We start from the raw sequence: 24,538 nt of genomic DNA, 5'->3' as shown, positions 1-24,538 counted from the left end.
AGGCTCACAGTCAAATGCTGCGTTCGTCATTCATTTCTTTCTTGAGAAGAATCAGTAACATCAGATAGGCCCAATGATGTACTGTACCTGAGAAGAATCAGTAACATCAGATAAGCTAACACTAGCCCAATGATGTACTGTACCTGAGAAGAATCAGTAACATGGAATAAGCTAACGCTAGTCCACTGGCATCCTGAAGAAACAGCAACATTAGATAATATAACACTAGCCCAGCTGCATATGGTACCTGATAAGAAACAATAATGTCAACTAGAAAATGTAATTTCAAGGAAATTACCAGTGCATGAAAATGCAAAACATATATTAACATAAAATGCAAAACAAACTTTAATTTGGAAACAGTTGTGGGCAGAGGAAACAGTTGGCGGGAGTCATAGTTGATGATGACTGGCAGTTGAAATGGCTGAACAGTAGCTGAGTAGTTTAAATAGTTAAATTATTTAATAGTGAATTATTGTAGTAAGGACATTTATTTTGAAAAAGTTGTGGGCAGAGGACATAGTTGAACAGGATCAAAGTATAAGTATAAGTATATATACTCTTTTGAGCCCGTGAGGGAAATTTGGTCTCTGCATTTATCCCAATCCGTGAATTAGTGAAACACACTCAGCACACAGTGAAGTGAAGCACACACTAATCCCGGCGCAGTGAGCTGCCTGCAACAACCGGGCACTTCAGCCGCGCCTACTGGTCAGGGTTCGAACCGGCAACCCTCCGGTTCCAAGTCTGAAGCGCTAACCAGTAGGCCACGGCTGCCTAATCAGGATCTGTAGTCTGAAAGCCAGATTGTATGCTTAAAGCCTGAGACAGAGTATATAGTTTAAAAGTTGAATGTAGATAGTGTAATGCATGTTGATAGGCAGATTGTTTAATGGATGTTAATAGATACACTGCAAAAAATGAATTCTAACCAAGTGTTATTGATCTTATATTAAGATTAAAAAATCTATTTGGTATTGTTTTTAGTATGAAAAGACTTCTCAAAAGATCATTTTGACTTAATTTAAGAAGACTTTAACTTATTTTAAGGAGTCTTATCAAGACAAATTTCCTCAACGCACTGGCAGACAAATTAGCTTGTTTTTAGGACAAATTTGCTTAACGCACTGGCAGACAAATTTGCTTGTTTTCAAGATGAGATGTCTTAAAATAAGTCAATTTTTTTTTTTTAAGTCCAATTATTTCACAAGAAAGCGCTAGGTAAGTCACTTTATACTGAAAACAATACCAACTAGTTTTTTTTATCTTGATATAAGATTAATAACACTTGGTTAGATTTTGTTAGATAAGCAGTTTTTGCAGTGTAGTTTAATGGGCGGATGAGTGAATGGTTTGAAGAGGATGAATGGATAGAAAGTTGGATGGAATGTGCCTTGTATCCTTGTAGAATGGAGAGACACAGAGAGAGTTGGCCTAGTTCAGCAGAAAGCAGTTGATACAGGTGCAATCAGTTTAATTAGCCCATTGTGATGTCATAGTGCCAATGCAACGTCTATGGGGAAAATAAGCTTGATTTATGTTCTCAAAAAGTATAAAGTTTACAAAACACTAAAAATACATTCCTCAAGTGTCGTTTTCAAGACCTACGTTACACAGTTTGAACAAAGTTTCTACGTTAAACGGTTGAAGCTTAATTAGATGCAGAAATTTTGGTTAGGAGAAGAAGAAGAAGACTTCGGATAACAGAACAGTGCATTTTCATGCACTGTAATAAGCTAACACTAGCGCTAACTCAATGGTGTCCTGCACCTGAGAAGAAACAGTAACTTCAGATAAGCTAACGCTAGAGCTACCCACCAGCATCCTAAAGAAAAAGTAACGTCAGATAAGCTAACGCTAGAGCTACCCACCAGCATCCTAAAGAAACAGTAACGTCAGATAAGCTAACAGCAGCGCTAACCCAATGGTGTCCTGTACCTGAGGATCAGATAAGTTAACAGCAGCACTAACCCAATGGTGTCCTGTACCTAAGAGGAAACAGTAACCAGACCAGATGCTTATTTGGAGAAAACACACACACCCTACCTGGAGTAGAAGTCCTGGAAGCTCAGCCTGATGGGGAAGCCCCGCCTCCTGATGCGCACCGTCTCCAGCATCCCAGAGTAGCGCAGCTGCTGCAGAACCAGCTGCCAATCAAACTGCCCGGGCATCTGAAGTGGGCGAGAGAGATAGAGAGAGAGATGAGAGAGAGAGAGAGAGATGAGGAGAACGAGATGAGAGAGAGATGAGAGAGAGAGATGAGAGAGGAGAGAGAGTGTGTGTGTGTATGTGTATGCATGCGTGCATGTGTGTTTGTGTGTGTGTGAACGTGTGTGTGTGTGTGTGTGTTCACCTTGTTGTTGTTGGGCTTGATGCGTGTGTGTGTGTGTTCACCTTGTTGTTGTTGGACTTGATGCATGCGTGCGTGCGTGTGTGTTCACCTTGTTGTTGTTGGGCTTGATGCATCTTACAAAGAAAGGGTTGCAGGTGCTCAGAGTGCTCATCAGGGAATGAAGAGAATTCTAACAACAAAAATAGAATAAGTGGACACTGGTTATTATAGTGGATACTGGACATTATAGTGGACACTGGTTATTATAGTGGACACTGACACTAGTCATTATAGTGGACACTGGTTATTATAGTGGACACTGGTCATTATACAGTAGTGGACACTGACACTGGTTATTAATAGTGGACACTGGTCATTATACAGTAGTGGACACTGGTCATTATAGTGGACACTGGACATTATACAGTAGTGGACACTGGTCATTATACAGTAGTGGACACTGGTCATTATACAGTAGTGGACACTGGAAACTGGTCATTATACAGTAGTGGACACTGGTCATTATAGTGGACACTCCTAGACAGACTTTGCATTATACTTTCCTTTTCCACACACTATACTGATTTTGTCTTTTTAATGTTAAAATAAACATATATTATTGAACCTTAAATTGAGTTTAGTAGTCTCTCACCTTAAATTGAGTTTAGTAGTCTCTCACTTTAAACTGAGTTTAGTAGTTTCTTACCTTAAATTGAGTTTAGTAGTCTTAAACTGAGTTTAGTAGGCTCTCACCTTAAATTGAGTTTAGTAGTCTGTCACCTTAAATTGAGTTTTGTAGTTTCTCACCTTAAACTGAGTTTAGTAGTCTTAAATTGAGTTTAGTAGTCTCTCACCTTAAATTGAGTTTTGTAGTCTCTCACCTTAAACTGAGTTTAGTAGTCTTAAACTGAGTTTAGTAGTCTCTTACCTTAAACTGGAGGCTGACTGTTAGTCGGCCGTGTTTGGAATTCCGTAGAGACTCGACATTCTGACAGGGAATTCGCTCAAACAACTCGTACACAAAATCTGACCTATAACACACACACACACACACACAAAGACACACACACTTAGGTGGGGATCACACTGACCAGCGGCAAACAGCAGCGGTAAGCGTAACGCAACACTCAGACCATAATAAGTGGGGCTATTTTAATTCCAAAGGCCAAAGGAAATTTACCAGGATGCATAGTATCCTGGATCCATGAAATAACTGGCCTTTAAAAATAAAAATCTGCTTCTACGGGAATTTAACAAAGGGATGTATTGACTTATGCCTCCTGTATTTTAAGGAGGAACTTTTCTTTATTTACTATACATTATTCATTCACAAAGAAAATTGGTGTCCTTAAAGGGTGGATTTTTCCTCATGTTTTAAATTAAGGCATTACAATCAGTATAAAGTATGTATGTATATATACTCTTTTGATCCCGTGAGGGAAATTTGGTCTCTGCATTTATCCCAATCCGTGAATTAGTGAAACACACAGCACACAGTGTACACACAGTGAGGTGAAGCACACACTAATCCCGGCGCAGTGAGCTGCCTACATCAACATTCCTCTGTTTAGTCAACTTTAGCATTTTAACTTTAGCATGTGTGTATTCACTTATACTGAGCACTGTATATGCACATTGGGACAATTGCTCTGTCAGATAGCGTGTGATTAGATTAGTTATGTGTCAGTGAGCATGTGATTAGATAAGATATGTGTAAGTTAGCACGTGATTAGATTAGTTATGTGTCAGTTAGCATGTTATCAGATTAGATATGTGTCAGATAGCATGTGATTACATTAGTTCTCTAGTCTGGGATGGAAACTCTGAATTTTGGGGTTAATCTACCCTGGGATGGGGAACTGTGAGATTTCTGTTACATTGCAACTGATCTGTATCCTGTAGGGTTAGGGTTCTGTGGGTAAATCCTTAATTAAGGATCCCATTTATGATCTGTAGCCTGGGTAAATCCTCAATTAAGGATACCATTTATGCACGTGTCAAAATGTAACACAGCGACATCTGGTGGTTTGCATAAATTATAGCAGCCACGGACTAGTTAAAAGAATGCCTACAATGTTCAACACAATGCCAAAGCTTCGAAATGTTCTCATTCATTATATAAAAAGTGTTGCAAGAAATTTGCATTTCTGTTTGTCTCAATTCAATACAATAAAATACGATTAGGCAACTAATCCCGTCACTCGTTATCACATAAGATTGGTGTTTCGGTGGAGGCGTGAAATCATGTCTTATCCCAGTCAATGATCCATTCGGTCTCCCATCCACTTAACGACCGCAGTAGACACTACTTAGCTTCTGAACCAGGACGAAGTATTATCAACCTCAACACGCTATGGACAGGAGTGAAAAGGAAACAACCAGGCGCCTATTTAAACCAAACCCTATATGGCCCGACATGTTTTGATGATTCATGAATCAAACTTTCAATAAAGAAAAATATTATGTCAGCCATTATTGTTAGGCCTACATAGAAATTATTAGCCTGTATTGTTTTTTAAATTACATGATCGAAGTTGAGACAAGATTGCAATACAGACACGTTTTAATGTCATTGTTTTAAATGGCAAAGCTTTAGGCTAGGCCTATGCTATTTCTTCTTTATTTCTATGTGCATGATATTATGGATTATGGACATTTTCCAGAAAGAAAAAAATTCACAATCAGAGAAAGCATCCTATATAAAACAGGGCTACCCTATAGAAACACAAATTTCGCCTGACTTTGGGAATACAACACAACTCATTCCGACACTAGAGCGGGTGCCCTGGTTCACGCAATTCAAAGCCTTTGAATTAGATTCCGAAGCAGTCACGTGGGTGTGTGTCCTAAACGAAGCTTCAGACGTCACACTCACAAACCGAGGCCTTGTTTGTCATCAGTCACGTGATTTTTATGGAAATGACACAAGCCTCGAACCAGGGCTTCATCTGGCACGCCCCTTTCTGCTCGACACAAGCTCCTCACTTATTTGGGCACATCACTACGCACAGGCTAGCAGGCTAGCAGATCTGTGTTAGTTCACCCAGGCTAGCAGATCTGCGTTAGTTCGCCCAGGCTAGCAGATCTGTGTTAGTTTGCCCAGGCTAGCAGATCTGATCTGAGTTAGTTCGCCCAGGCTAGCAGATCTGAGTTAGTTCGTCCAGGCTAACAGATCTGAGTGAGTTCGCCCAGGCTAGCAGATCTGAGTTCAATTGGTTTGTTCACTCAGCTTAGCGTGTGCCCGTGCCATAGTATAGGAACACACACACAAACGCACAGCACACACACACACACACGCAAACGCACAGCGAGAATAGTAGTTAAGTAAAATCTTGATATAAGATTAATAACACTTGGTTAGATTTTAATAGATAAGCAGTTTTTGCAGTGTAGGAACACACACACAAACGCACAAGACACACACACCGGCTTTCCTTGAGCAGATTTAGGATGTCATCTCTGAAGGTGTCTCTGTTTTTCTCCAGAAACCCTGAGACTTCATACAGCACCTGCAAACACACAGAAACACACACACACACACACACACATACACACATTAAACCTTATTAGCAAACCCTGGGACTTCATACAGCATCTGCAAACACACACAAACACACACTTGTCCACATTACAAGTAAATTTTCATTAGGAATCAAATGTTTTGAATAATCAAACAGATAAAACCACATCAGCACATTGTTATGTATGACAATACAATCTCAGGGGTACAGAAAACATCTCCTTTTCCAAATAAACATGCTTCCTATATTGGCTGAAATTGAGCAGTACTTTACCAACTGTTTGGCTCTTGTTTTCAATAGCCCCCCCAATACAAAGTCCCCGGGTCGCCAGCCTGTGTACATGCCCTAGGCTACCAAACACTAGCACAATAAGCTGGCATCTGTAGCCAAGGTTTTCGATGGTAGATATTAATGATTGATATTTTACAGTCTTAGAAAGGTAAAATCCTCCATAAACAGATCAAATGCACATGCTACTTCAAATAGCTTAACTGTTCTGGAATGCTGAGATATGACAACAATATCTGGTGTATTTGGTATTCCTACAAAAGTGTTTGCAGGTGAGTTAAACCAAGCAGACTGTACAGTAGTGTTTTTATAGAGCTTTTCATCAGCCACACAGGGAATCTGAGCAGCAATGAGATCCACAAGTCTGTTGTGTCTGGCAATATACAGTGATGTGCAACTGTTCATAATGTGGGCTACTGACTCCAGGTGTTGAGGGGGGTCATGCAGCATGCAGAGGGGTGAATGGATGGAAGGAAACCACAGTGAAAGGTTGTATTTGGTGGGAAGAACCTGTAGACGTGCTTTTATACAGAAAATAAGGATCTCCTCACTGATGTTGGCATTTCTATAGATGGTGTGTGATGCAGAGTGGTCCGCAAAGGGCAGTTTGGCCAACTTTCCCTGTAGCTTTAGACTGGACCAGTACTCTATATTTTGGGCTCTCTGAATAGACAGGAGAGTCTGCCTGGATGTTCTAGGCTGGAGCAGGTGAACAATGCTGTTATGGTGCAGCCTGGCTTCCACAACAACAGATGGATCCTCCACAACTGCATCAGAGACCTCCACAGGTTGGAGATGGGAAGTCCACTTCAATTCAGTGCCTGTTCTCTGGCATAGGTCATTTAGGTCTGGCCAGTCAGATGACACGCCAAAACCCTGTGCTTGTCCACCAAGCTTTCCGTTGGGCTTTCTTTTAAAGACACAAACACACACACACCTCTCCAGCATAGTGTTTGACTTCACACAAAAGCACACACACACACACACACACAAACACACAAACGCGCACGCACACACACAATCATACACCTCTCCAGCATAGTGTTTGACTTCAGACAAACACACACACACACACCCCTCTCCAGCATATTGTTTGACTCCACACACACCCCTCTCCAGCATAGTGTTTGACTCCACACACACACACACACACCTCTCACCAAGTTTTCAATCAAGTTTTCCGGTTGCATGTAGATGCAGCGACTCCTTGCTTCTCCTGAACGTGCAGTGTTTTTTTGTTGTTAAAATGTGTTTTTCGGAATGTTTATCGCGTGAAACTACATCGGAACGCATGTACAGCCGACAGCAACTGTTGCAGATACGGAAAGAAAACAGCAGTATCGATGTTTTGGACATAAAAACAGAGACGCTGGCAGACCTGGGAATACTTCACCTGCCTACCACAACATCGGACCCGTCTGCTTCACCTGGCCGGCGTCACCGCAAGCGGTGTGCCAGGACAAGGAAGAGAGGCAAGCGAGCTGGCGTCGGAACAAGGCTAGCAGCCAACCCAACTCGCCCAGCAATACCATCCATATTCCTGGCAAACGTAAGATCACTGGACAATAAGATGGACGACATTCGGTTGCTAAGATCAGCAAACAAGACAGTGAGTAACTGCTGCGTGACTGTTTTTACTGAATCATGGCTCAACGAGAACATCCCCGACTCTGCTATACACCTGGAGCAGCTAACGTGCTATCGAGCTGACGTGGTGGAGGAGTTTGTGTTTACACACATGATGCTTGGTGCCGAGACGCTACGGTAGTACACAGACACTGCTCTCCACTGGCAGCGTTTATGATCATTAAGTGCCGACCCTTCTACCTCCCCAGGGAATTCACCGCGATTCTGCTGGTCGTGGTGTACATCCCCCCACAGCAACAAAAACAGTGATAGGAGCATGGCACTGAATGAGCTGTATCGGGCCGTCAGTGAACAACAAAGTGAACACCCGGATGCCTTCACAATCATCGCTGGAGATTTCAATCATGCCAATCTCAAAACTGTACTACCAAAATTTCACCAACATGTAAACTTCCCAACAAGAGGACAAAACACCCTGGACCTTGTTTACACCCCACAGAAAGAAGCCTACAAAGCCAAACCCCTCCCCCACATCGGGCAATCAGACCACATTAGCATCCTGCTGCTGCCCCGATACAGACAAAGAGCAAAAGTCACCAAACCAGTTCTGAAGGAGGTGAGAGTGTGGCCGGAGGGGGCCGTCTCACAACTTCAGGACTGCTTTGAAACAACAGACTGGGATATTTTCAAAACAGCTGCCACCCACAACAACCACATTGACATTGAGGAATACACAGACACTGTGACCTCCTACATCACCAAATGCATCGATGATGTTACAGAAATAAAACACATCACCACTCGGGCCAACCAGAAGCCATGGCTGACAGGAGACGTCCACAGACTGCTGAGGGCCAGAGACAAAGCCTTTAGAGCTGGAGATGTAGCTGGCCTAAGAACAGCGAGGGCTAACCTGTCCCAGGGCATCAGGAAGGCAAAAAAGGATTACACAGACAAAATAACAACACACTTCAAAGACAGCAGAGACGCACAGAGCCTGTGGCAGGGCATACAGGCCATCACTGATTACAAGCCTGTGCCACGGAGCTGTGAGAACAACACCTCTCTGCTAAATGACCTGAACAGTTTTTTCGCCCGTTTTGAAGCACAAAATGACACTCACCCACAGAAACCCCCCCCCCCCACGACCAACACCTGTACCTGTGCTCTGCCAGCGTGAAGAGGACACGAGCCACCATTAACCCACGCAAAGCAGCAGGCCCAGACAACATACCAGGCCGAGTGTTGAAGGACTGTGCAGAAGAGCTGAAGGATGTTTTTACAGACATTTTCAACACCTCTCTGGAGCAAGCAGTCATCCCATCACTTTTCAAAACTGCCACCATCATACCCGTGCCAAAGAAATCATCACCATCATGCTTCAATGACTACCGTCCTGTAGCACTCACGCCCATAATCATAAAGTGCTTCGAACGGCTAGTCATGTCACACATCAAAGCCACCCTACCCCCCACCCTGGACCCCTTCCAGTTTGCATACCGAGCCAAACGATCCACGGAGGATGCAATCTGCTCTGCCCTCCATCCAGCCCTCACCCACTTGGACAATAAAGACTCATATGTGAGAATGCTGTTCATAGACAGTTCAGCATTCAATACCATAATACCACAACAACTCATCAGCAAACTGGACAAGGTAAGATTCAGCACCTCCCTCTGCAACTGGCTGCTGGACTTCCTGTTGCAGAGACCACAAGCAGTACGTGTCGGGAACAACACCTCAAGCACTCTGACCCTGAGCACGGGGGCCCCGCAAGGGTGTGTGCTCAGCCCCCTGCTCTTCACTCTGCTAACACATGACTGTACAACCACTCACAGCTCCAACCATCTGATGAAGTTTGCGGACGACACAACACTGGTGGGCCTCATCACTAAAGGCGATGAGGCTCACTACAGAGAAGAAGTAGACCTGCTGGCCAAATGGTGCAAAGACAACAACCTCCTGCTGAATGTCAGCAAGACCAAGGAGATGCCCACCCTGCACACAAACTGTTCAGCCTCCTGCCCTCTGGAAAGAGGTACAGGAGCCTACGCTCCGACACCACCAGACTTGCAAGTAGCTTCATCCACCAAGCAATCAGGATGCTGAACACTCTACCCACCACTGACAGCCCCCCCACCCACCAGCCAGCCAGGAACCTAGGAACCTAGGATCCTGTCTACCCTAACCCCCCCAACACCTCCCCAGGACCGCCCTGTGGAACTGCACTGTGACTGCACAGCCTAACATGTTGCTGCTTCATATCAAGCCTGATATACTTGAAATGACTGCATATCAATGTAAATATACAGTACACACAAGCACAAGTTTAAACTTCATGTAAATGCTATCAATGTTATTTATCACTCTGCCACTATGCTGCTATGTAAATATACAACACAACTACCTCTATTTTTTGATATTCTATATTTCTATATTCTAATATATGTTCTATATTTCAGTCTCGCACTTTAATGTCTGTATGTGGCAGTGGCGGAACAACTCAGAGCCGGGCCGGGGGCGGGGCACATGACCGGGCCCTTTATTAAACTCATCATAACATCATTTTACAAACACATGCCCGCAACAGCGGGTCTTACAAGCGTCAGCGCCACGAAGAGCAACTATGTAATTTTGAAGTCCATCGAACATACATGAAGTGTAACCAAGAGAACAACAACAAAAACATTAGGCTACATGACCCCTAATAATAAAACAACAATAATACGCAGCACTATTTGAAGGGCATACGACGAGCCTTGCGCTCCGCGAACTCGTCCACGATGCTCTGTGTATGTCCATTTTCTTTGCTCTCTCATTCACAACATGGCAAGTCCACTCAGTCTCTCCTGTCCCACTGTGCTCCTCAAGTGGTTTTTAATGATCTTTAACTTGGAGAATGAGCGCTCAGAGGTTGCAACGGTGACGGGAAGAGTCAAAAAATAAAAATGAGGGCGGTGCAAATCTCACTGAATGCAGAAGTTACTGCTGGGTGGTTGCATTGGCGGAGCGAGTGGCTTCGGGGGCTCAAGCCCCGAATCTCTTTTCAAAAGCCCCGAATCTTTTTTTGTATGTGTTTTCAATTTCCATTCTAATTTTTTTTTATTTAACTTCCCCTCGGTTTCTCTATAAATGTTACAAAATGTAGCCTACTATTACTGAGCAAATATCCTTTACGTTCAAAGCCCAATATTGACAGATAATCTGATTTCCCACATGATGAGTTTAGGCAATGCCAGAGCCGAGATGTAGCGGTTTACGTCATAAACCTGACAGGAAAGTTCAGAGCGGCGCAGTCAGTTTAAACAGCAAGCCGGTAAGAACCCCGGAATACAAAAATTAACTTGAGAAAGACAGAAAGTTTGTTGTACTGTATTCTGTAGTCTGTATTCTGTAGTCTCAATGACCGAATCAGTAGATATAGCCTACCTGTTGTCAGTTGAGTTTGTTCAATTAATTTATTGTAGGCTAGTAGCCTAGGCAAATATGAAACGGAGATGTAACGTAGCTACCGGCAGGATTTTGAACTTGCATGTTTCATGCATTTTAGGGCAAAAATACCATGGGATTGATGTGTTCTCCATTTGAGGAACGTAATCAATTGCGGACGTGCACAGACAGCTCAGACACAGAGCGCATATAGGTCTAGGTTAGGCTACTTTCACTTTCTAGAGCGCATTCATTAGGCTACGTAAAAGATGCTTCATACCAAAACAACGATCAAACATTATCAACTGTATCATGACGTGTTGTCACAAAGACTTACTCCAATTAGAAAATCGAAACCAAAATCATGTAAGTGTAAGTGTTCTCTCATTGACGCCTGTAGGAGACAATATCGTTGATCCAATTTTGTAAATTTGCACGTCGTAAAGTTCAATATGAGAGTTAAAATAAAGCCAGTCATACAGCAGAACATTTTATTCAATATTTTACACCTACTAAATCATCAAAGTAAATTTCAAAACTTTTCAGCAACCGTGAGTCATAACTCGTCCTGACTGGGGCAACTATAAGCCTAATACGTCCCACTCTGATGAAAATGAATGAAAAGAAACCGTTCTGATGATTTTAGATCCTCCGGCCTGAGGCCTGTCCCACCGCACCCGGAGGTGGGGGAGGGGCCCCTGCGGGTCCCGGGCCGGGGGCGTGCCGCACCCCCTCAAGCTCCGCCCCTGGTATGTGGTATGTCTGTATATTTTTATTTTTTATTGTCTATGGTCTATGTCTATGTCTAAAGTATGTCTATGTCTGTATTTAAAGTATGTCTATGTCTGCATGGGAAAGTAAGAAACGAAATGTCAATTCTTTGTATGACCAGTGCATGTAAAGAAATTGACAATAAAAGCCGACTTGACTTGACTTGACTCCAGTGTAGTGTTTGACTCCACACACACACCTCTCCAGCGCAGTGTTTGACTCCACACACACACACACACACACACACACACACACACACACACACACACACACCTCTCCAGCGTAGTGTTTGACTCCAAACTGGTGTGTGGCCATCCGAGGCTTCACATAAAATTGATTCCGCTGAGGAAACAGAAAACAGCGTCAGAGGAGAGTGTATGTGTGTATGGGTGTGTGTGTGTGTGTGTGTGTGTTTGTGTGTGTGTGTGTGATTGTGTGTGTGTGTGTGTGTGTGTGTGTGTGTATATATGATTGTGTGTGTGTGTGTGTATCTGTTTGATTGTGTGTGTGTGTGTGTGTATGTGCGTGTATATGATTGTGTGTGTGTGTGTGTGTGTGTATATGATTGTGTGTGTGTGTGTGTGTGTATGTGTGTGTATATGATTGTTTGTGTGTATGTGTGTGTGTGTGTGTGTGTGTGTGTATGGGTGTGTGTTTGTGTGTGTGTGTGTGTGTGTGTATGTGTGTGTGTGTGTGATTGTGTGTGTGTGTGTATATATGATTGTGTGTGTGTGTGTGTATCTGTGTGATTGTGTGTGTGTGTGTGTGTATGTGCGTGTATATGATTGTGTGTGTGTGATTGTGTGTGTGTGTATATGATTGTGTGTGTGTGTGTGTGTGTATGTGTGTGTATGTGTGTGATTGTGTGTGTGTATGTGATTGTGTGTATGTATATGATTGTGTGTGTGTGATTGTGTGTGTGTGTGTGTATATGTGCGTGTATATGATTGTGTGTGTGTGTGTGTGTGTGTATGATTGTGTGTGTGTGTGTATATATATGATTGTGTGTGTGTATGATTGTGTGTGTGTGTATATGATTGTGTGTGTGTGTGTGTGTGTGTGTGTATGTGCGTGTATATGATTGTGTGTGTGTGTGTGTGTGTATGATTGTGTGTGTGTGTGTGTGTGTATGTGATTATGTGTGTGTGTGTGTGTGTATGGGTGTGTGTTTGTGTGAGTGTGTGTGTATGATTGTTTGTGTGTATGTGTGTGTGTGTGTATATGATTGTGTGTGTGTGTGTGTATGTGATTATGTGTGTGTGTGTGTGTGGGTGTATGATTGTGTGTGTGTGTGTGTATATATGATTGTGTGTGTGTGTGTGTATATGATTGTGTGTGTGTATGATTGTGTGTGTGTGTGTGTGTGCGTGTATATGATTGTGTGTGTGTGTGTGTGTGTGTGTATGATTGTGTGTGTGTGTGTGTATGTGATTATGTGTGTGTGTGTGTATGATTGTGTGTGTGTGTGTATATATATGATTGTGTGTGTGTATGATTGTGTGTGTGTGTGTGTGTGTGTGTATGTGCGTGTATATGATTGTGTGTGTGTGTGTGTGTGTGTGTATGATTGTGTGTGTGTGTGTGTGTGTATGTGATTATGTGTGTGTGTGTGTGTGTGTGTATGGGTGTGTGTTTGTGTGAGTGTGTGTGTATGATTGTTTGTGTGTATGTGTGTGTGTGTGTATATGATTGTGTGTGTGTGTGTGTATGTGATTATGTGTGTGTGTGTGTGGGTGTATGATTGTGTGTGTGTGTGTGTATATGATTGTGTGTGTGTATGATTGTGTGTGTGTGTATGTGCGTGTATATGATTGTGTGTGTGTGTGTGTGTGTGTGTGTGTGTATGATTGTGTGTGTGTGTGTGTATGTGATTATGTGTGTGTGTGTGTATGATTGTGTGTGTGTGTGTGTGTATATGATTGTGTGTGTATATGATTGTGTGTGTGTATGATTGTGTGTGTATATGATTGTGTGGGTGTATGATTGTGTGTGTATGATTGTTTGTGTGTGTGTGTGTGTGTGTGTATATGATTGTGTGTGTGTGTGTGTGTATATGATTGTGTGTGTGTGTGTGTGTGTGTGTGTGTGTGTATATGATTGTGTGTGTGTGTATGTGTGTGTGTGTGTATATGATTGTGTGTGTGTGTGTGTGTGTGTGTGTGTGTGTGTGTGTATATGATTGTGTGTGTGTGTGTGTGTGTGTGTGTATGATTGTGTGTGTGTGTATGATTGTGTGTGTGTGTATGATTGTGTGTGTGTGTATGTGTGTATATGATTGTGTGTGTGTGTGTGTGTATGATTGTGTGTGTGTGTGTATATGATTGTGTGTGTGTGTGTCGTAGACTTACTAAGTGCTGTGAGTGGAGCTTCTCCAGCAAAGTGGCATCAGTAGCTTTGGGGAAGTGACTCTCCTCATTTAGCAAGGCCAGCAGACCGAGTCTCTAAACACACACACACACACGCGCACACGCACGCACGCACGCACACACAAACACACACACACACAAACACACGCGCACACGCACACACACACGCACGCACGCACATACACACACACGCACGCACGCACGCACACACAAACACACACACACGCACACACGCACGCACGCACGCACACACAAACACACAAGCAAACACACACACACGCACACACACACACACGCACACACACACACACGCACACACACACACACACACACACATCCACAATCACACACACCCAGACACAATCACACACAAACAAAGAAACAAACAAATACACACACAAATGATGTTATGCATTGTCACATACACACATCAGTACTTATATATAGTATTTATGGTGTGTGTGTGTGCATGTGATTACTGTCTATCAGATCAAGATCTTCTTCTGTGTGTGTGTGTGTGTGTGTGTGTGTGTGTGTGTGTGTGTGTGTGTGCACTGCAAAAACTGATTATCTAACAAAATCTAACCAAGTGTTAATCTTATAATAAGTCAAACTTTTCTTAAATTAAGACATTTCATCCTGAAAACAAGCAAATTTGTCTGCCAGTGCATTAAGCAAATTTGTCTGCCAGTGCGTTGAGTAAATTTGTCTTGATAAGATTCCTTAAAATAAGTCATAGTCTTCTTAAATTAAGTTAAAATGATCTTTCGAGAGAGCGCTAGGTAAGTCTTTTCATGCTAAAAACAATACCAAATAGATTTTTTGATTATTAACACTTGGTTAGATTTCATTTTTTGCATTGTGTTTGTGTGTTTGGGGTTATGAAATTATTTAGCATAGTAAAGGAGTGTTTGATCATTATTTATGTATTAAATGTGTGTGTATACATGTATGTGTGTGTGTGTTTGTGTGTGTGTTTACCATCTCTATCAGATCCAGACATTCTCCATTATCGTTCCAGTTCACATTCTCCCACTCCAGACCTTCCCTGAAGAGATACACACACACACACACACACACAAACACACACACACAAACGTCACACACACACAACCATCACTTCCCCACATACACACACACTAGCGTTGGGTCAGGAGACACACATACACACACACACTGGAGTTGGGTCAGGACAGACACAAACACAGACACACACACACACACAGGCATTGGAGATCAGGACACACACAGGCATTGGGTCAGGGCACACACACACGCACACTGACGTTGGGTCAGAGGGGACACACATACACACACACGGTGGCCTTTGGTCAGACTAGGGCTGTGTATCGTTCAAAATGTTTCGATACGGTGCCAATTTCAATACCAATATTTGTTCTAATGCAAGCCAGCATTGCCACTTGAGGGAAACCTTAAACTTTTAAATAGCATAATTAGCTAATCGATGCTAATCGGTGGCCAGCTATTGGGAGTAGGGATCGACCGATATGTTTTTTTCAGGGCCGATACCGATATCAATTATTACCAAAGCAGGAGGCCGATAAATGGTATGTAAAACCGATATGTCAGTTGTCAAAAAGGGGGGTAGATGGTAAAGGCGATATGCTTCAAAAATTTAATTCAAAAGCATTTAATTATGCAAAATTTTCTTTCTTCTTTTGATACACAATTGTCTATCAACTTGCATCACTTGCAAGTGTAAATCCTGTGTATCATGTTAATCCAAGAGCTGAGTGGTAGCAATTATTTTCATAGAGTAGGCCTACACAATGGGCTATGTACTTGTTAAGGGACCTGTCACAAAGAGGATGCTTTGCCATTGTGTGTTTGAGTGCACAAGAGAGGGAGAGGAAGAGGTGCATGCGTGATGGCAAGTGTTACGGTTGAATAGTTTAACAAAACAGTTTTAAAATAGTTCTTAGTGAGTGAGAGATAGTGCAGGGAGTGAGAGACGCTTTACAGACAAAGTAGCGCGTGTCATTCTTTATCCATTTCAATATCCGCTTATCGGTGGAAAAAATGACTGATACCGATTATTATAAAAATGCTAAATACCGGCCCTAATAATCGGCCAGGCCGATAATTGGTCGACCCCTAATTGGGAGACAAAAGGACACAATTTCGCCCAGAAACCATTCATGGTGGTGTGGATGATGTCGTACCTGTCATTATTGGATGTGAGAGAGAGTTCTCTAAAACAAAGGGGAGAAGCCTTATCTCTTGGTAATCATGCTAGCACCACAGATGGCACGCTTCTGTTTCTGAAGTGATGTTCAAAGATCCTTCATTTCAACCCTCCTTCGGTGTGGCCTGTGTAATCACTTTAGATCTGTGTAGCCTGTGTAATCACTTTAGATCTTCTGTGTGGCCTTTGTAATCACTTTAGATCTCTCCACACAAGTGTTAATTGGCCAACAGACGTTACGATTTACAGTTAAGAACAAAATTATTCATGGCAAATATTGATTCAATGTTGATTTTCTCTTGACCAATGTTTGTTCTGACTGAAAATGACACTGTCACATGCCAAAAGGTTGCAAGACAATGTGGGGAGAAACAACAAAAAAAGGAGCATTTTCATCTTTTTTAAACATTTTTATAAAAAATGGCATGTCCAAAATTATTCATACCCTTTTTAAATAATCAATAGAAACATCTTTATTTGCTTTCACAGCTTTCAAAATGGTTCATATAATACCAACCAAGCCTCTTCATGGCTCCACAATGATTCTAGACTGTACCCTTTTAAGAGCAATCTGGGTTTTGAGTCAGGAACGATTATTTGCCAACACTCTAAAAAATGTTTAAAAAGACTAAGGGCCCGTCCCAATACCTCCCGTACCCCTAGATTTTTGCCCTAACCCTTGATTTTGCGCGTGCATGTGTAGGGCTAGGGTGTCCCATTACTTTAGGGAGCATGGGGAAGTGCTATTTTCCCCTTAAACTCAACCCTTAAAATATAGCCAGGACCGATGCAGGCTTAAAACGAAGTGGGAGATGAAACTACCCAGGATACCGTGCGAACTCACCGAGCCGGCCACATTTTTCATATATTTTCGCAAATAAGCATATTAAAATTTCGAACTTTGTTGGGATATGTTAGTTTGATGCACATCTGATGGACTGTTGAGTTTTGAACACTAATGTTAGAAAATATCTCACAAAGCTATCTGACGATGTTCATGATATCTGCTGAGTGCTAAGAGTCTGCCCATCAAATAACGTTATATATCTGATCTGGGTAGTTTCGTCAATATTTAAGGTGTGTGTTCTGGCATTTACATGAACACGTATATCTTTGTTGATTAACCAGACGTAGATAAACCAGCACAGTCCACACAACACACAACACTACCGGTAGATGCGTCGGCGTTGCGCGTGGCGTAGGTGAGCACGTTCGCTACGCTAATTTGCATAATAGTGGTGTCCCAATTCATAGGGAAAGATCTTCACCTCCACTTCCCTTGTCGAGGGGGCTTTAATGTTGAGGGCAATCAAAACCAAGTGAAAGTTTTAAGGGGGGAGAAATGGGACGGACCCTAAAACACTTCTTTTTTTGATTCCATGCTTCTACCACATTGTCTTACAACCTTTTGTCATGTGGCAGTGTTATTTTCAGTCAGAACAAACATATTGGTCAAGAGAAAATCAACTTTAAATCAGTATTTGCCAGGGGTATGAATAATTTTGTTCTTAACTGTATTTCTTTGGTTATTGAAATTTGGCACTGAAATAAAATACGATAGGATCAGAGCGTTTAGGTGCCATTTAAGCATCGACGTTCGGTGCCCAGCCCTAGTCAGGTCACACACACACACACACACACACACACACACACACACACACACACAGTGGTGTTGCGTTGGGATACAGACTTGCTGTACTCTAGCTGCTCCAGACAGAAGATGTGCTTGTTGAAATATTCCTGCAGCTTCTCATTGGCATAATTGATGTTGAACTGCTCAAAACGATTCACCTGCGACAAACACACACACATATAGTATATCAGAAGACTGCACATGTTTTGAATGGCTAGGGAGCAGTGCTGGTATGAAAGCTAGCAGCCTGGGCTTTTAGCTTGATTATCAGCACACTCGACTCCCGAATTTTGCCGGACGTGTGCAGGGCTGAAGCACGCGCAAAGAATATTGTTCAATACTGAATTAACAATTTATTTGTACTGACTGTCATAGACTCTAAGCTTAAGTGGTTTTCATGAATACTGTAGGTCTATGCAATCTAAAAAGTTATACGGTAAGTAATTTGTCATTTGTATTTTTTTTTCAACTAACACAATGTTTTACACAGCAGCCTTTTTGCATTTACGTGCTATGGTAGCATTTAGCATTTACATGCTATGGTAGCATTTACGTGCTATGGTAGCATTTACGTGCTATGGTAGCATTTAGCATTTACGTGCTATGGTAGCATTTAGCATTTACATGCTATGGTAGCATTTACGTGCTATGGTAGCATTTAGCATTTACATGCTATGGTAGCATTTACGTGCTATGGTAGCATTTACGTGCTATGGTAGCATTTACGTGCTATGGTAGCATTTAGCATTTACGTGCTATGTTAGCATTTAGCATTTACATGGAATGACATTTTCTAGTTATTATTATCTTCATCTTATTATTATTTCACCATCAACATGAGGTGGGATAACTAAGCAGAGGATATCAGGACCAGAAGGCAAATCACTATCTTTGTGTGTGTGTGTGTGTGTGTGTGTGTGTGAGTGTGATTGAGCGTCTCACCTCAAAGATCTCAAAGTTGTGTAACACATACATCAACGCAACATCAGAGTGGACGAGTGAGTGAGTGTGTGTGTGTGTGTGTGTGTGTGTGTGTGTGTGTGTGGTGTGTGTGTGTGTTGAGCGACTCACCTCAAAGTTCTCAAAGCCAAAAATGTCTAGGATGCAGATAGAACGGAAGCTGCTGTCTCCGTGGATACGCTTGTTGAGACAGCGCAGGACCCAGTCAAAGAGTCGTGAGTAGAGTGCCATCGCCAGCGAATCACGCGAGTCCTCAGCCTGCCAGGGCAGTGACATCATCAACAAAGTGTGTGTATGTGTGTGTGTGTGTCCCAATTGATGGTAGTCTAGGACATGTGCACTGACTCTGCTTCAGTTGTGTGTGTGTGTGTGTGTGTGTATATGTGTAGTGTGTGTGTGTGTGTGTGTGTATATGTGTAGTGTGTGTGTGTGTGTGTGTACCTGCTCTGTAGTGAGCGGCATGCTTGAGTGTGTGTGTGTGTAGTGTGTGTACCTGCTCTATAGTGAGCGACGTGCTTATGAGTGTGTGTTTGTGTAGTGTGTGTGTAGTGTGTGAGTGTGTGTGTGTGTGTGTGTGTGTGTGTGTGTAGTGTGTGTGTGTATAGTGTGTTTGTACCTGCTCTATAGTGAGCGGTGTACTTATGAGTTCTCCTCTCAGCATCATGGATTTTTGGGTGAGAACCTCTGACAGCAAAGACGAGTCCACACACAACATGTTCGCCAGCTGCCCTAGGACTGACGCACGCACACACACACACACACACACAAACACACACACACGGACACGGACACACACACACACACACACAAAAACACACACACACACGCACGCACGCACGCACACACACACACACACACACACACACACAAAAACACACACGCACACACACACACGCACAAACGCACACACACACACGCGCGCGCACACACACACAAAGTAATTTGAACTAAAGGTGCATATCACTTCACACTGATACAGCCAACACCAACAGATCATCATCTATTGAGTTCCTGTGGCAACTTGTGTATGGGTGTGTGTGTGTGTGTACGTGGGTACCTGTGTGTGTATGTGTGTGTGTGTGTGTGTGTGTGTGTGTAAGTGTGTATGCGTGTGTGGGGGTATGTGTGTTAGCATGGTGTGTGTGTGTATGTGTTGGTGTGTGTGTGTGTGTGTGTGTGTGTGTGTGTGTGTGTGTGTTATAGGGGTGTCACGATTTCGATTTTATATCAAAATCGATCAAAATTACACCTCAATCTCGAAGTTCGAACTGAAAAGTAGAATCGACGATGCACCCCCAATGTCACATCCAGCATGTATGCCAAGACGCACAAACACACACGCATGTGCTGAACTGCAGCGTCAACACTGCTCTAATTTTAGGCTGCAGCCAGTTAAAATATACACATCAACCTACCGAAATCAAAGCCCCTCTTGCTACTCTGAAATCACTGGTGTGGAAGTATTTTGTCGTTCATTCACGTCAATTAACACTAACTTAGCCTACTCAACTTAGCAAGTGAAAAGATGATCTAGCTACAAATTACATTAAGGCTTAAGATGCACATTGATAAGTACATATTCCATGAACACTAACCTTGGGTCTCTTCGGAGTGTGCTGAAACAATCAAATTAACATTCTGTGTTGTTTCATTTCACTATGTTCACGTTTCTGTTTTAACCTAATGTTTGTTCTGTTTACATTACAACCTCGGGGTTGGAACGGTTTCAAAATAAAAGCCCCCCGAAACAAAAAAAGAAAAGGGCAAAAAAAAGAAAATGCATTAATAGTTATAGTAATATATAATATTTAAAAAATCATCCAAAATCGAATCAAGGATTTGGAGAATCGTGACATCCCTAGTGTGTTAGTGTGTGTGAGTGTGTGTGTGGGTATGTGTATTAGTATGGTGTGGGTGTTTGAGTGTGTGTGTGTGTGTGTGTGTGTGTGTGTGTGTGAGTACCTGTGTTGGTGCTGACTGCAGCGCCCCCTGCTGTTAGGAACTGGATGTTGCCAGTGAGGAGAACAGCAGAAAGAACCTGCAGAACATTCCTAATACAACTCTCAGACAGCTGAAGAGTGCTCAGTCCCCCCTAGAACACACACACACACACACACACACACACACATACAACATACATTCACAGACACACACATACACACACACAGAGACACACAATACACACACCATGCATTCGCATTCACTCACACACACACACACACACACACACACACACACACACACACACACACACACACACACCAATCATTGGAAATCACAGTGAATACATCTGAAATCACAGATACCATCATAGATTTTATTCACACTATACACACATACACACACACACACACACTTTCTTACCAGAACATGCTGAAAAGTGAGCTTGTCATTGATGGTGCTGTCTGTGATGCAACCAGACTGGTTGAGATACTGGTAGCTCTCAGGAGGAGACAGACACAGAGCCTCTGGGGGAGAGAGAGAGAGAGGGAGAGATGGGGGGAGAGAGAGAGAGAGAGAGAGAGGGATGGGGGAGAGAGAGAGAGAATACTGAAAAACTCAGCAGGTATATCTGCAGCAGAACTGAGCTGGGATCAGAGCTAGTGAGCGGAGCTGAGCGGTGCGAATATCCTGCTCCTCGCTCAGGTTGTTCACTTGGCCGCTCCTCCTCTCAAATTCGCGCCATGTCGCTCCGCTCAATTTCGCTCCCCGCTCCACTTAAAAATCCTCCCGCTCCAGGGAAATCGCTCCACGCTCGATCCAATTTAAAAGAAGGAGAAATAATCTACAAGCCGAATTGTCACCTTAAACTGAAAACTTAAATCGCAAAGAACTAAGAGCAACGGCAATACATTTCACACATAGAACATTTATTTTAACAAAACAAACAAGCTTACCAACGTCAATACACATACAGTGTTTCCCACAGAATTAAATTCTATTTGTGGTGGTAGGTTTGCAGAATTAACTTGAGTGCAACAGTTTTTAACAAATTAGCGCAGCGTGGTAGGGATGTCCCGATTCAGCTTTTTGCACTTCCGATCCGATATCGATATTGTAGCTTTTAGCATCGGCCGGTATCGGTACCGGCCGATCCAAGCATGTATTAAACAGTCCCTCCAGGATTTCGCGAGGATTTTTTGAGATCGTTGCGTTTTAAAATGCCTGATTTCGCGACAACTTTTCTAAAAAATTGCGATGGAAGTTGCGGTGTTTTTAGCTGTTTGTTGCGAAGAAATTGCGGGAGGAAGTGAAAATTGCAAAAATAGTTGCGATTTTTTTTTTTTTATTATTTTTTAATTGAGGGCAATTAAGGTTAGTAAGACGAAAATCACACTGATCACCCGATGCTTATTAAAAAGGGTAAGTAAAGGTAAATAGTAAGGGTTACAGAAAATCAAGGTACAGTGTAGGCCTACTTTATTTGTGTAAATACTTTGACTGGGGTAATTCACAAAGCAGTATAACCTGTCCAAACTGTCCAAAAAAGACAGCCCCCTAAAAAGATGGCATCATGTCATGTTTCAATCCATTCATATATGTTGTAATTCATATTAAGTTCATATATTTGTAATAATTCATATTCTGTAACTTGCATAATTACTAATAGCCAACTAAGTATCTAGTAATTTTATATTGATTTAAACTATTAGACTACACTTTTCTTTAATGTTATTACATTGGTGGTGTGTACGTCTAATTGACTGCCTGCCACTTTAAGGACGTGAGTGTAGCGTAATTACATTTCTAAGTGGATTGGAAGGCTTGCATCTCACTGTGTTCGGCTACGAGTGGAAATAACTTTGCATAGTGCATTACGATATGTGGATGGAATTCGGGATGTTTCTATGTCATTAGTTAAAATAAATGTTAAAACATAACTCGAATGAACGCATTCTTGGATCACAGAAGAGGTAAATGTCTTGCAATGTTATTCATTTCTATGATTTTGGTAGCACTACACAACTGAGCCCACAAGCTAGCAAACATGACACGAGCTAAAAGACATCTCCAGGTGTAAACGTTTGCCAATGGGTTGCATACTGTAGCCTACTCAAATGTCAGTAAAAGTAGGCCTTAATTAACTTACTTTCATACCTTAGGTAGGTTAGCAACACCAGGTTGAGAGATGCGCAAGTAAAGCAGATCATTAACGTTAGCCTTCTATTTATTGTCATTAAAACTGCAGAGGAGTGAACATAGGGCAGTCTCTGGTGTCTGCAGAAGTGAGTGTGGCATCTGACTTAATATTCTGCACGAGGGACTGTTGTGGTAGGTGAAATTTCACGGGGAAACCATGATGATTGGTCAAATTTGCGAAAAAGTTGCGGAGTTTGGATAAAATTGCGAGGTCGTCCAGAATTCACGAGGATTTGCTGAATTTGCGTTAATTGTTGCGATGGCAACATCGCGAATTCCTGGAGGGACTGTTAAAGATTAAAGATATTTACTTATTTTGTTGTTATACTCATGTTGAATGTTGGTTTTACTCTTAAGAACAACTAGCCAACTTAATTAGGTTAGTTTGAATAATCCACAGTGGTTGGTAATGAGAAGCTGACCTGTTTATTCTTAACAGGGTTAAATAAACACAAAATAATAAATAGTCAATTAACCACACAAACTGAATTGGCATCAGTGCTCTGCTCTTGAACAACAAGAGTGTAAACCAAGGCTTAAAAAGCCATTAGTGCAAACAATATTGTAAACTGTATAAAAAAAGCAAAACACACAGAAAAGCTGAATAGAAAATAAATAGTCAATTAACCACACAAACTGAATTGGCATCAGTGCTCTGCTCTTGAACAATAAGAGTGTAAACCAAGGCTTAAAAAGCCATTAGTGCAAACAATATTGTAAACTGTATAAAAAAAGCAAAACACACAGAAAAGCTGAATAGAAAATAAATAGTCAATTAACCACACAAACTGAATTGGCATCAGTGCTCTGCTCAAGAGTGTAAACCAAGGCTTAAAAAGCCATCAGTGTAAACAATATTGTAAACAATATAAAATGATATATAAAAGCAACACACACAAAACCTGAGTAGAAAATAGTCAAATTACCACACACACACTGAATTGGCTATAACAACCCAAATAACTGTCACGCCTTCTACAGTACTGCTCCATCTCACTGTTGCGTTTTCAAAGTGAAACTGATGCCACAACTGGTCTGGGTTTGCTGAAGTAACCTAGGCTACAGGCTGCATTTATTACAGAAAATCAAGCAACATAGCAGGTAGGCCTATCTACACTATTTAGTGACAGGAGCTTAAGTTTACCGCGACAACAGCTGTCACTAATTCATATCGTCGTAGGCTTTTTAAACGGTAAAAAAAAGTTATGATAGCCTACTGGAAGCTTCTACCCTTTTGGATGTGTAGAGTTGTAGGCCTAGGTGCACTTAGTTGTTAGCGATTGACCAGGTTGCTTTTTGAAATGA

At 42.2% G+C, this 24,538-nt stretch overlaps 1 protein-coding gene across 7 annotated transcripts in view; it reads right to left on the bottom strand.

The window, feature by feature from the left end:
* Nucleotides 1-24,538, bottom strand: part of myo10 (myosin X) — a 123,507-nt gene that overhangs the window by 47,033 nt on the left and 51,936 nt on the right. For all 7 annotated transcript variants that reach the window (XM_042072033.1, XM_042072031.1, XM_042072032.1 and 4 more), the window contains 12 exons: nucleotides 21,458-21,561; nucleotides 21,056-21,185; nucleotides 19,710-19,828; nucleotides 19,205-19,351; nucleotides 18,191-18,291; nucleotides 15,276-15,342; nucleotides 14,277-14,369; nucleotides 12,202-12,270; nucleotides 5,759-5,841; nucleotides 3,261-3,363; nucleotides 2,442-2,522; nucleotides 2,047-2,171 (listed from right to left, as the gene is read on the bottom strand). In XM_042072033.1, the coding sequence (XP_041927967.1) occupies nucleotides 2,047-2,171; nucleotides 2,442-2,522; nucleotides 3,261-3,363; nucleotides 5,759-5,841; nucleotides 12,202-12,270; nucleotides 14,277-14,369; nucleotides 15,276-15,342; nucleotides 18,191-18,291; nucleotides 19,205-19,351; nucleotides 19,710-19,828; nucleotides 21,056-21,185; nucleotides 21,458-21,561 (1,222 nt within the window). The remainder of the gene's footprint in view (nucleotides 1-2,046; nucleotides 2,172-2,441; nucleotides 2,523-3,260; nucleotides 3,364-5,758; nucleotides 5,842-12,201; nucleotides 12,271-14,276; nucleotides 14,370-15,275; nucleotides 15,343-18,190; nucleotides 18,292-19,204; nucleotides 19,352-19,709; nucleotides 19,829-21,055; nucleotides 21,186-21,457; nucleotides 21,562-24,538) is intronic.

Source organism: Alosa sapidissima, chromosome 19, assembly GCF_018492685.1.
Source record: "Alosa sapidissima isolate fAloSap1 chromosome 19, fAloSap1.pri, whole genome shotgun sequence".
NCBI classification, from domain to species: domain Eukaryota; kingdom Metazoa; phylum Chordata; class Actinopteri; order Clupeiformes; family Clupeidae; genus Alosa; species Alosa sapidissima.
This window is presented reverse-complemented; position numbering and strand designations above follow the sequence as displayed.